General features: G+C 40.3%; 1 protein-coding gene across 1 annotated transcript in view; it reads right to left on the bottom strand.

Moving 5' to 3' along the window:
• DNAH5 (dynein axonemal heavy chain 5) overlaps positions 1-13,889 on the bottom strand; it is a 321,369-nt gene that overhangs the window by 194,249 nt on the left and 113,231 nt on the right. Inside the window, exons 22-26 of the mRNA XM_056109071.1 lie at positions 13,805-13,889; positions 11,017-11,150; positions 5,188-5,389; positions 4,171-4,406; positions 1,112-1,330 (exon numbers count right to left, since the gene is read on the bottom strand). Of these exons, the coding sequence (XP_055965046.1) occupies positions 1,112-1,330; positions 4,171-4,406; positions 5,188-5,389; positions 11,017-11,150; positions 13,805-13,889 (876 nt within the window). The remainder of the gene's footprint in view (positions 1-1,111; positions 1,331-4,170; positions 4,407-5,187; positions 5,390-11,016; positions 11,151-13,804) is intronic.

The raw sequence follows: 13,889 nt of genomic DNA, 5'->3' as shown, positions 1-13,889 counted from the left end.
ACTTGCCAGATTTGTTCATTGCAGAACTAAAGAATGCGGAAAGGAGAATTGTCACAGAGAGAGAGAGAGAGAGAGAGCAATAAAACTAGCAAATAGGAGACTAACACCCAAGAATAACCGAGATTAGTACCAGGAATTTTTCTCCATGGCTTGGAGGCCAGTCACACATGCTAGGGGAAAAGGGAGCTCAGATAGAGAAGGGAGCACCAAATAAAGGGTGTTGGGAGGATCCTCCCAGGATGGGAGAAGCATGCTGAAAGTAGACTATAGACCAAACATGATTGCCACTCAATGGCTCTTTTGCAAACCACAGCACCCAAAAGGAGAGAGAGAACAGAGGGGAATGCCCTGCCACAGAGACAGGGTGGGATGGGGGGGGAGGGATACTGGGATCCGTGTTGGTGGGAAATGGGCACTGGTGGAGGAATGAGTATTTGATCACTGTATAATTGAAACCCAAGCACAAAAATTTGTAAGTCTACAACTGTACCTCATGGTGTCTCACTAATTTGCTCGAGCGGGCCCAGTAACGTCTCCATTGGAGACTTTGTTGTTACTGTGTCTGGCATATTGAATACTCTTGGTAGCTTGCCGGGCTCTCCGAGAGGGGCGGAGGAATCGAACTCAGGTCGGCCATGTTGGCCACTTGTAAGGCGAACGCCCTACCCGCTGTGCTATCGCTCCAGCCCGTCTCACTAATAAAAATTTAAAAATTTTTTAAATTAAAAAAATAAAGAAGTACTCAGAGTTCTTCCTGGTAATGGTCTCAGACCATATGTGGTGCTGGGGATTGAACCCTGATCCCCTCCCTGTTCTCTCTCTCTTTCTCTCTCTCTCTCTCTCTCTCTCTCTCTCTCTCTCTCTCTCTCTCTCTTTCTCTCTCTGACCCCAGGAATAGAAATTTCAAAATCCACATTTTCTGTTGAACTTACTCTAATTGAACTCTAAGAAGAAAGGAAATGTGAGAGGGAAATGTCTTTGCAATCATGGAAATATTCCATTTCTAGGGAATCTCATTGAATTTTTTTGACATGTCATCTAAATAACAACTACATTTCACACGTTCCAATCACTCTTCCCAGAAAAAAATACACATGGAAAATCATCATACCAAATCATAATCCAAATAAAACTGGTCACAGTCTTGGAGGAAGATCTCCATACTAGTAATAAGTTCTTTTCGGAAACCAGGCTGCAGTGCAACCAGTTCATTCTGAACCTCGCTGGCACGAGCAAGGAGCTTCTCCCAAGCATAATGCAGAGTATCAACCTTGTCCATCTCCTCCTTGGCTATTAGAAGCCCATATTTGTTAAGCAAGGCGTAGGATTCCTATACAAAAGAAACAAAGTGGTTTCTGCTAGTCGAATGAATAGACACACAGTCATTTATCAAATGATTTAGAAAGCCAAAGAACAGTAGGGTAGGAAAACTGCCCGTGTCTCTAGTTTCTCTGTTGCCAAACTAAACTCTCTGATGAATAACTGAACCATTACCCTTTTCTCCCTTCATTTCTAAACTTCAGCATGGGAAGATTTCCTTGCTGTCATGTGAATTTTTATAATTGTCAAAAAGATTTTAAATGCATTTTGAGAACTACCAAGCATTCTAAGAGTAAAAGCTATTTTTATCTAAGGCCTCTAAGTTGTATTTGAAGACTAATAAAAATATAAAACAATTATAATGTTAATACCAGGACATTAGATGTTATTAATCATGAAACCAATATTTATTTAATCTATGTCTTTTTTTTTTTGCTTTTTGGGTCACACCCGGCGATGCACAGGGGTTACTACTGACTCTACACTCAGGAGTTACTCCTAGCGGTGCTCAGGGGACCATATGGGATGCTGGGAATCAAACCCGGGTCGACCGCGTGCAAGGCAAACGCCCTACCCGCTGTGCTATCTCTCCAGCCCCTTTAATCTATGTCTTAATGACTCCATTTGCTTTATGGTAAGACATTCGACTGATAAGTCACAAGAGAGTGTCCTTGAAACGGAGCCTGATTCGAGTCATTGCCCTCTAGAGACAAACTTCTGGAATCTCTTGTCTAGATGGCTTCCAGAAGAAAATAATTTCCCTGATTCTCCCTGTATTTTCCCTCACTGGGACTCTTTCCCTACAGGTTAGACAAATATGTAATTGATGATTTGTGGATGAGATTGTTTTGGACAAGCACAGCGAAATTTCTTTCTCCTTCAAGGTGCACTCTGCAATGCACACTGGAGCCAATAAACACGAGTCCAGAAAGCGGGTTTTGCAGCTCTCTAGGGCGGTGCCTGATGGTCGAGCATGTACAATTGTGGAATTCAGTATTCAGAAGTGTATAATGTGTGTGGATATGGAGTGGGAGGATGGGATGGGTTGATGGAAATAAAATGAAATTACAATGAATAACGTCTTCCAAGTGAGTTCTATCGAAAAGGAAAATTGTAGGCTAATCTTAACTCCAATTTGGTCTTAATTCCTGGAAAAGGGGAGAGAGAGTTGTCAGATATGAAACCTCCTCTTCAATCCCCAGAGGATGCCCAGGTTCCACTCATCAAAGGGGGCTCTTTGCCTTGGGTCCCCTTTCCCACAAAGAATACTAAAGATGATGTGATTATCCCAGCCTGACGGCACAGAGGCACAAATGTCCTTCACATGAAATATTTTACATTTTCCAATCTTTCAAGAGAGAACCAAAAATGGAAAGCCAGAGTAAGATCCCGACCATCAGAGTGTTAAGAACACACATCCAAGTTTGCCTTTGAAAGGAAGAAGATGCTTTTATGTCCGGGACTACTCTGGCTACAAATGCACTAGTCTCGTTTCAAAGAATGAACACAATCGTGCTTCCCTTTCACATGTTTAAAAAATAGTTCTGAATTTAAATTTTTTAATTTAGTAGAGTTTAGGAAATTATAATCATGTCAAAATGTATGGTACCTTCACTCGGAGCATAGGATGGAGAAACAGAAATATGGAGAAGGAAAGAAGGAAAGGAAAGAGGGGAGTGAGAGGAGGTGGATGGGAAGTAATGGGGGCAGGGTACATGGGTGGTGTCGGGGGGGGTGGTATATGTATATAGCTAAACTACAGAGTCAACAACACGGAAATCCTGTGATCCAAAACGACAACGACCAAACTTGAAAATGTGTTTGTGAAAGGCAGGCTGGAGGGTGGGCAGGAACCTGGGAACAGTGGGGAGGGACATCAACACTGGAGGTGCTGGAATATCTTACGCCTGAAATTCAGCTATGAATGACTTTGTAAGGCATGAAACCCTAATTTTAAAAAATTAAAGATTAATTTTTCATGTGTTATACTGATATACAAAATTACTCTACCCTAAGTGTTCGCGACCCTCCAGCTCTTTCCTTCCAGCTCTTTGAGTCTGCTCCTGTTTACTCTTTTGCCCTCAAAACACAGTTTGAGAATTAATTCTTTATTCCAATGCCAAGGCTTTGCGTAAGGACCCTTTCCTGATAAAACACTTTCGTCTCTAAAACATTATAATAATACATTATAGTGCTGTGCATCTTACTCAAGATGCGTACTTTCTTTGACCCTGTGTGTAGAGTACAGATCACACAAGGACTAAGTGAGTTCAGAGAAGCAATGCCTGAATGGAAACTGTGAGTGTTCCAGCCAGCTCCTGCTGACCAGGACAGAGTCACATTCTCAACTACTGGATGTGTCAGCTGGAGAGATCACGGCTGTTGCTTCTCTGGAAAATTCTCTCTCCTAAATAGGAGACTATGGCAATGACCAACTGACTTGGGAGTACAAAAGTACCCTCAACTTGGGACCACCTGTGAGATCCACTTCATGCTGCAGAACTTCCAATGGGACTGGGATAAAATCAGTCGACAGCAAAGAACACCCTCACAACTCCCCCATGTGCACCAGCAGCCTGTCCTTCCCCTTCTCACAGAGTATTCATCGATACATCATATGGAGAGAAAGAGTGTTCTCAGATTCTGTTCTCAGGGATCTCAGTTGGCTTCCTGAGGACCAGAACTAGCCACAGTAAGCCAGCAGTGAGCATTACAAAACTTGTTCTTAGAGTCTGTCTCCGTTCTCGTAACTCCAGGCCAAACCTGCTCAATACTTAGCTAATGTCACCCACGTGTGAAGCTATCCCATTTTTTTCAAAAAAGGAAGAAGAAAAAAAGATTATCAATGACCTCAATAGGCCCCACTTGAAAGTCAATAGAGATTTGCTGCTCCCTGATTTCCTTCAGCGTCGCCATGGCAATCCGAATATCATCGAGGTCTTTAATTTGACGGTTCAGCTTCTTATTGAATTCTTCAACAAGTGTGAAAATGTTTTCCATCTCACTCCGGTATTTTTTGTTACAGTGACGGCCGATGACAGTCATCCAGGCCTTTGTCTCAGCAGTGAGTGTGAACTTCAAGTCAGCTGGAAAACCGAAACATCCATAGTTCAGTTAGGAAAACATCTGAATTGAGTCAAGATAAGCAGCCAGGGTGCGGCTGTTTACCATAGTAAATACTTGCAGCCAGAGCTGTGTGACACATGAAAAATAAGGCCAGAAAGTCTAAAGTTGATCCTAATCATTATGCACTCATCCATTAGGAAGCTTGTTCTTCAACCACTCTCAAGGTAAAGGCCCTCCCGTTGATCGTCGATTTGCTCGAGCGGGCCCAGTAACGTCTCCATTGGAGACTTTGTTGTTACTGTGTCTGGCATATCGAATACTCTCGGTAGCTTGCCGGGCTCTCCGAGAGGGGCGGAGGAATCGAACTCGGGTCGGCCATGTTGGCCGCTTGTAAGGCGAACGCCCTACCCGCTGTGCTATCGCTCCAACCACTCTCAAAACGTCTCAAAATGCCAAAAAGTCAAAAAGTAATATCAAAACCATTGGCAATAAGCTGTAAATGTTTAGGGCTGCTTTTGAAGGAAGGGATACTTTTAATTCCAAATACAACAGACTCAGACCCTTCCTCGGAATTACCATTTATTTTCAAGGTTTAACAGTCACATACTCAAAAATAGTCTAGAATAAATAATGAGGCAGAAGGGAATTAAAAACAAATCTATAAATGGTTCTTCAGGTTTGAGGCTCATAAAAGAAAGCCAATCTTGAAGATAGCTCCAGCTCTCTGGAATACTAATCCGGGAGGCGAGAGAGAAGAGCACTGCTGAATTTTTATGAGTGTCTGAAGGAGAACAGACCAACCTGTGAACAGGGCGACAGCTCCCACGCAGATGAACTCAGGCTGAGTCTGGATGTCCTGCTCCAAGTTTTGGAAATAGAGAATCTGGGATTCAAATTCAGAAAGCAAGGGGTTTTCCACAATAAATTTCATAATGGTTTCTTCTTTCTCCTTTTGCCAAATGTGATTGTAGCGTTTGAAGCGATCCATGGATGTAATAACTTCCTAGAATAAAAATAACAAACTGTATGGAGAGGCAAGAAGAGGAAACGGCATCAGGGTTTAAAGGAACACTGGTCATTAAAATGTTTAACTAGAGAAATGGTTGGAAATGCCTTAGAAATGGGATGAGCACATAATAGTAGAAATAGGAACTCAAAGTAGTCACAATGAAACTGGAAAACCTAGTCAAAAGGAGAGCCAAAAGCAGTTTCTAGAAACTGATAGAAACTTCTAGACTCTATGAAGACTTTTTTACATTATTTTTTTGTTTGTGTGTTTTGTATTTCTTCCTCCCCCCCCCCCCCCGCCATCCCACCCCACCCCCACTTTATTTAAACACCATGGTTTACAAAGTTGTTCCTAATACATTTGTTACAGGCATTCAATATTCCAACACCAATCATATCACCAGTGTGACTCCTGCCAACTGTGTCCCAATTTTCCAATCCCCCCTCAAGACTGCTCCCTTAGCAGGCATGAAATAATTTAATTTAAATTGCTTGTTACAACTAAATGGCTAATGGAATTATCAAAAAATACTTCAGTATAAGAAAATCTGTGAATATTTTTGGTCTGTCTCACCCTGGTGTCATTGAGTCCTTGTTTGAGGGTTTGGTAAGCTTTTGTTGCAGCTGTCTCTTCCAGAAAGACATTTAAAGGTAAGTTCTCTTTCCCACCCACAATACCTGCATGACTCTCATTGGTCAAACCCACTGGAAGGCTTAAGAAAAACCCATGAGCCTGTACAGCATCAGACTCCAGAGAGATTGCATGAAGCTCATAAAATGTGCAAGCCAACTGAATAAGGATCAATGTCTGCATGAAATTAAAACTTCCCATTTAAAAACATAGTGTTTTTAAATCTTTCAGCTTTTTATTTTAATTTCCTGCTAAATTACCATACAATCTCAAGAGACCCACACACACTCCCTAAGAGTACTTCTGAGGATTTTTCAAAGATGCTGTTATTGGACATGGGGTCTTTTCCCACTAGTTTTATAACAAGGTCACTGTCACTGTCCTCCCGTTGTTCAATTTTCTCGAGGGGGCCCAGTAACATCTCCATTGAAGACTTTGTTGTTACTGTGTTTGGCATATCGAATACATCACGGGCAGCTTGCCAGGCTTTGCCGTGTGGGCGAGATACTCTGGGTAGCTTGCCGGGCTCTCCAAGAGGGGCAGAGGAATCGAACTTGGGTCGGCTATGTTGGCTGCATGCAAGGCAAATGCCCTACCCGCTGTGCTATCGCTCCAGCTCTTATAACAGGGTATAGAAAGCATAAATATTATGATTTTTAGATAAATATTTTGTAACAGCACAGTGAGGGGCTGGAGTGATAGCACAGCAGGCAGGGCATTTGCCTTGCACGCAGACAACCCGGGTTTGATTCCTCTGCCCCTTTTAGAGAGCCTGGCAAGCTACCGAGAGTATCCCGCCCACATGGCAAAGCCTGCAAGCTCCCTGTGACGTATTTGATATGCCAAAAACGGTAACAACAAGTCTCACAATTTGTTGTGAGACATTACAGGTGCCCACTCAAGCAAATCGATGAACAATGGGAGGACAGTGCTACATAGTCAGTGAGAGGAACTGGCTCATTCACAGTTCGAACTCAGAAATGACACTGATCGGAAGTCACAGAAAGTAACAGGGAATGATATCAATAGGAAGTTATTAGAAGTAACAGAAGGTCACGTTATCAAATGCTATTTTTTCCCAACACTTCATGTTCTCAGCTAAAGCCTCACCACGGAAGAGCACCATCCTGCGCTCTCCCCCTCTGCTTTCTACAGGCCATTTCAGTCACCACTTAAATTATTGGAGAATAATCTTCACAGAGTTTGACATGATCTTTGTTTTTTCAAAAAATAATTTTTATTATTTTTTATTATTTTTAACTGAATTACCGTGAGATACAGTTGCAAGCTTTTATATTTGAGTTTCAATAATACAGTGATTAAACACTCGTCTCTCCACCAGTGCACATTTTCCACCACCCCCATGCCTCCATGACGGACAATTTGCCCCATACTCTCTCTCTCTACTTTTAGGTACTATGCTTTGCAATACAGATACTGAGAAGTTATCATGTTTGGTCCTTTATCTACTTTCAGCAAACGTCTCCCATCCTGAATGATTCCTCCAACCATCATTATCTTAGTGATCCTTTCTCTATTCCAGCTCATGAGACAGGCCTCAACTCTGGTGCAATATTCCTGGCCCTTGTGTCTACTGTCCTTGGGTTTGATATGATCTTTAAATCCTTCATTCTGTTTCTAGACTCACTCGCCACCCTCAACAATTCTACCAGAAAAGCTTCTTTCAACTTTTTATGGTAAATAACTTTACCACCAATAGTTTTATATTTTTATGAAGCATGTTGATATTTTACTATGGTTGATACTGCTTTTACTACTGTTGTGGGAAAATTACAAATGCCTTTGGTTACATGTTTTTCTAGGATTTGTGTATATACCTCACTCCTGTTTTTTTCAAAACCTCTATTATATTAAATATGAAACTTCACAAATAAGATTTTCACGAACATTTTTATCATAGCACAAAATAAGTGTCTATAATTATCTTCCAGTGGACAACTAACTACATTCTTATCAAAACTTATTTTTTTTCAAATTAGTCTCTTGAATTTACTTGGTAAATAATATTCCCAGAGATAATTAAAACTGTGTCTTCTCATTTCTAATGTTTATACTTCCTGGGAATAATTTTTCTCTGTTGGCTTAAATTTTCAGAAACATCTGCATGAGAAAAATTTTTAACTGAAAAGAGAATTTTTAAAATGCAATTATTTGAAAAGGAGCCTTTACCAATAGCATTGTAAATGATCTAATTATCTTAAGTAAATTTCAGCAACCCACACTCTAATTCTCCACATGTAGCTAAACCATCCCTCCAAGTCTCACATTTAATGAGGGTTGAGACTTCTTATTCATTAAAATGCAGCAGCATAAGCTTACCACTGCTTGTCCCCACCATAGGTGATCCCCTGGCATGGCTAAGATGGTGACATAAATGCTGACCAAAGCAACAACATAAGACAAATTCACAAATGTACAGGAAGTGGAGAATGAAGAATAGATAATCAAAATCCCGGGACAACAGTAGATAACTGAATTGAAGCTTCTTCAGTAGTCAAGAGTTTATAACAAAAATTTCCTAAGTTTTAGATCTCATTTATTATATCTCAAAGAGTTGGCCCTTCTTAGATTGAAACTTTTTAGAGTGCAGATCTGAAGCTTAAAGGAAAAATTACATGAATAGCAAATGCCAGGCTGTTTCACTTGTTATTTTTTTATTACCAAAGTCATTTTGATTGTTTAATAAAGATCATGGGCTGGAGCGATAGCACAGCAGTAGGGCGTTTGCCTTGCACGCAGTCAATATGGCCGGCCCGAGTTCAATTCCTCCACCCCTCTCAGAGAGCCCAGCAAGCTACCAAGAGTATCTTGCCCGCACAGCAAAACTTGGGAAGCTACCCGTGACATATTCAATATGCCAAACACAGTACCAACAAGTCTCACAATGGAGACGTTACTGGGCCTGCTCGAGCAAATCAATGAACAACAGGAGGACTGTGACCGTAAAAAAGATCATTCTTTTTCAAGACAGTAATAAACATAGATGACCAACCCATGAATATACTGATAATAGGTCAGATTTATATTGGGACCTGATCAGCCACAGCAAGAGGCAGACAGCAGAAAGCATAGAACATAAGGGGGATCAGCAGGATTTTTTTTTTTTACAAAGACAAAACATTTTATTGGACTTTCAACTAGTTAAAAAACAGGATGCAACATGTAGAAAATCCCATTTCAAAAAAGGGAAGTACAACTTTTAATAACTGGGAAAGCTATGAGAGAAAAAGTTATCAATAAACTGAAATGATGATGAATTAACATTCTACAGGAATATAAAATCTCTTGCAAGTTGCTTGTGTCTGATGCACTGATTTTGACTTGACATTTTGAGTGTTTCAGGGATTTTTTTTTTAATCCTGAAAAAAAAATTCAGCAAAATGTCTACATAAGTTAAACATCTAGAACCACTCACTACTTTTTTTTGAACTCCTCTAACACTTAATTTGTACCTTTTTTTTAATGATACCTAACACTTTGTTCCTTATTTTCCCCCCCTTTTTTTTATTAGTGAAACACAATGAGGTACAGTTGTAGATCCACAAATTTTTGTGCTTGGGTATCGACTATACAATGTAGATCAGCAGGATTTATTACAGTGGAGAACGGGCCATGTCTAGGGCCTTTAGTACGTTAAAAAAAGATAATTTATAAGAAAAAAATAAAATATGAGTATTTATTATCATAAGAAACTCTACTTACCTTCATCATCAAGTATAAAGTTTTCCAAGTTCAACCCTAAATAAATATTTGTTAAACATGAGTTATGTGAATAATACCTCAACGGCAAAATTAAATGTAGGGCCTTTAGTTTATTAAGAAAGATAATTTATAAATGCAATCACTGTCAGTTCCCTTGGGAATACATCAAAATTAAATTCAATCCTTCCCATAATTACAACAAAGGGAGCTTTGCAAAATACTAACAAATGAACCTTGCTTTATCAAAAGTGAATGGTAGAAAAGATGAATTTACTAAGTAACCACTATTCTGTCAACACTGAGAGATGGTCAGCAGGTCCTTATAACAATATGAATGCATATTTATAAATAGAAATTTACTTTAGGGTTTTAAGTCATTTTTACCCCAAGAGCTGGCTAGATCGATAGCACAGCGGTAGGGCGTTTGCCTTGCGCACAGCCAGCCCAGCCAAGACAGGTTCGATTCCTCCTCCCCTCTCGGAGAGCCCAGCAAGCTACCAAGAGTATCTCCCCCGCACGGCAAAGCCTGGCAAGCTACCCGTGAGTATTCAATATGCCAAACACAGTAACAAGTCTCAAAATGGAGATGTTACTGGGCCCGCTCGAGCAAATCGATAAACATCAGGAGGACAGTGTTTTTGTTTGTTTTTTTACCCCAAGAGATTTACCACAAAAAAAAGCAAAAGTTGAGCAAAGAACAGTAAAAGGAAAGAAATTAACTCAAATTTATATCCATCTTCACTCAAGTTTATACTGATAATACTAATAATTTTTTAGCAAGATTATCTGATTTACACGTGGCACTATACATACATTTTTGTCTTTTTCCATTGTTCATTTACTTCATTTTATCATAAAATATTTGTTAGTAAAACTTTCCTGACTACAAAAACATAAAAAATTGACTGTAAGTTATATTGTATTTCAAACACATTAGTGCCACTGACTCTGCAAAACCAGACTGACTTGTGATTCAGTATTTATCAAAATTTCAAGATTTATTTGTACTACAGTAAGCTCAGAACATTAAAAAAGGTGTACATATATATAAATACATAAAACTTAGGAACAATAGCTATTTTTCACCTTGCAACAATATACAATGAGAGTCCTTTAGCTAAGTAAACATTGGTTGTGAACGAACATCATTCCATAAGTCAATGGCTGAAAAGCGATTGCTAGCAATACGCAAGGCACCTGTGCCGTTTACCTCACAGAAGTCCAAGGTGGAGAGCAAAAAAGGTGGGTTGCAAATTCTCTGGACTTACTTTTTTGGTGGAGTTGATGATTGTGCTGAGCACAGAGACCAATTTTACAATCTCTTTGTTGTCAGAAACATTCTTATAATAGTTCCTGGTTTGCACCGGAATGGGTAAATTTACAGATGCTATCTCAACCGCTTCTAAAACCAAAAACGGAGAAAACACTGTGATCAACAATGTAAGAGCACCCTTGTAAAAGCAGAGGTCTCCGACAACAGCAAAGTAGAGACCTCCAGAAGGCCGCTTCATGAAATCAATTTAAAACAGTAGGGGGACATTATCCATACCAACTTTTCAGCAGTCGAGCGACGTTTGCAATAATTCAAGGACATGTTTATTTAAGGGGCGGGGGAAGACTCCTGAATCTCAGTAATGAGTTTTGTGGCCTTCTGAAATGTCTTATGCCTCCAGACCCCTCACCAGACATGTGAAAAGAATAATCACAGCCCTGGACAGGTCAGATTGAGACTGAAATTCTCCGAGACCCCCACCAGACTGCACTCTAACCAGTCTCGAAGCCTGCTGGACAAGACCCATGCAAAGAGTTTAGTTTTATTAGACAAGGTGGAACTTGTTGAGCAAGAAAAATATCTAACTCCTAAGAGATTGCTTAAATTCTGTTTTATTTACAAAACTAACAGCAACTGTTTAACTGCACAGCTGCCTAAGGCAGCAACTAAGGATATACAAGAGTGGCCAAAAAAAGTCAAAGATCTTGGAAATGAAATGTCTGCAGAAGATATGGCTGAGACCTGATATAATCCTGAGATCTAAAGGTCCAGGCCCACATACAGAGCTGTGTGTATGCCAAAGAAAGATGGGAAATGCCCCAATTTTTCACCTCAAGCTGACTTCAAGGTCTTGGTCAATTAGCAAAGATCAGGACAGGGTTGAAAACTTGTGTTTGCAAGATGCTCTACTATGTTTGCCAGCCTATGCAAACACTGGAAGAATTCCTGATGCAAAACAGGAAAAGAAATACCTGGACATCATCTGTTGCCCTCTAACTAACCAAGCAGAACAAAGATGCCAAGAAGGGGTGAAACTAATTTTGTTCATATCAAAATGTCAATAAAGAACCAAACAGCAGCAACCACAACAAGAGACAGAGGAGGGAAGAAAAACACATTTTACAGACTTCACAATACAGGCTTTCTTATACCAAGTTTTCAGTGCAAAAAAGAAAATTTTGAGCCATGCAAAGCTACAAACAAGGAAGTAGCACTTACACACAGGAACAGAAGTAGTCAACAGAAATGGCAATAAAATGAGCAATCATTGAAATAACCAACCAAAAACAGTTAAATTAGCTCTTACAAAAAGGCTCAAAGAACCACAAAAACCTTATCTAAAGAATTTAAGAAAACCATGCAAATTATGTCTCTAAAGTTATATGATACACTTTTAAAGGGTGAAGTTACATAAATCATCTCAAATGTAGCTCACCACATAATAAAGAAACTTCATCCAAACGGGAAAAATCGCTAAACCAGGCAGCATTATTTAAAATAGATAACATATGGGAACAAGCTAACCATACACTGATGATAAATTAATAAAGAATTTTTCAAATTTTGCAATGAAATATTCAGTTATTTAAACAAATGAAATCCTGAGGGCGGTGAGACAGTACAGCAGGTAAGGTGCATGCCTTCTATGCCACTGACCCAGGTTTGATTCAGGGCACTACACACTGTTCCCTGAGCACCACCAGGAGCAATCCCTGAGCACTGAGTCAGGAGTAAACCCTAAGTACTGCTGGGTATGCACCCGCCCAGCTAAAAAAAAAAAAAGAATTAAAATCTTATTAAAGCTTGCCATTTGCAATAGCTTGATAGAGGAGTTATGCTAAGTAAGATCAAGTCACAGTGAGAAATACAAATATTATTCAATCTCACTCATAACGTTACAAATATAAAACAAGTTCATAGATAGATAAAGTTGATGATTGGTCACCCTTAGAGAATAGCAGGGAAACTGTGGTAAAGGCTATTAAATAATACAAACTCCAGTCATGAAATGAGTCATGAGGATATTGTACAAAGCACAGTGATCATAGTTTATAATAATACTGCTTTGCATAGTCTGGAGTGGCCAGAAGAGAAGAACTTAAACACTGTCACAAGAAAATAAAATGTGTCCTGTGGATGGCCACACAAATGTCAACAGACTTGTGTGGTCATCACTTCACAACATAAACTAAAATTCCATTCTTATATTGTGCACCTGAAATTTATTGACTGTATTATGTCCGGCATACCTCAATTTTTGAACAATAAGTACTTTTGAAAATAGCTCAACTAGGGCTAGAGAGATGGTGCAGTGGGTAGGGTGCTTGCTTTGAACCAGGTTCCATCCCCGGTATCCCATAAGGTCTCCCCAGCCCCACCAGGAGTGATCCCTGAGTAGGTACAGAGGCTGGATGGAGCCCCTGAGCCCCGCCAGGAGTGATGCCTGAGGAAGTGCAGAGCCAGGAGTAACCCCTGAGCCCTGCTAGGAGTGATCCCTGAGTAAGTGAAGAGCAGGAGTAACCCAGATGTATCTCTAAAACAAAACAAAACCAAAAGGCTCAGTAAGTGTGCCCAGGGACGTGACTCAAGTGGGAGAGCACAGACCTTATTTGTGCATGGCCCTGGGGTCAACCCCCAGCCTCACAGCACTGCAAGGGAGGCCCCAGTGGTCTTGAGCACCCCCCACCCTGAGAACCCCAGAAGTATCCCATAGAAATAAAATAGCTCAACAAATGCTGGTTCCTGATCACCAGCACAAATGAACTGAAACAACACTCACTCACCCTGGGGTTCAGTCTCTGCCATCTCGGCCTCAGAGTCACTGTCTGGACCCTGCAGGGCAGCTGTTTTCCTCTCGTGCATCTTTCT

Source organism: Sorex fumeus, unplaced genomic scaffold (genome assembly GCF_029834395.1).
Source record: "Sorex fumeus unplaced genomic scaffold, SorFum_2.1 ptg000264l, whole genome shotgun sequence".
Classification (NCBI taxonomy): Eukaryota; Metazoa; Chordata; class Mammalia; order Eulipotyphla; family Soricidae; genus Sorex; species Sorex fumeus.
Note: the sequence above shows the minus strand (reverse complement) of the source record. Positions and strands in the feature narration are given on the sequence as shown.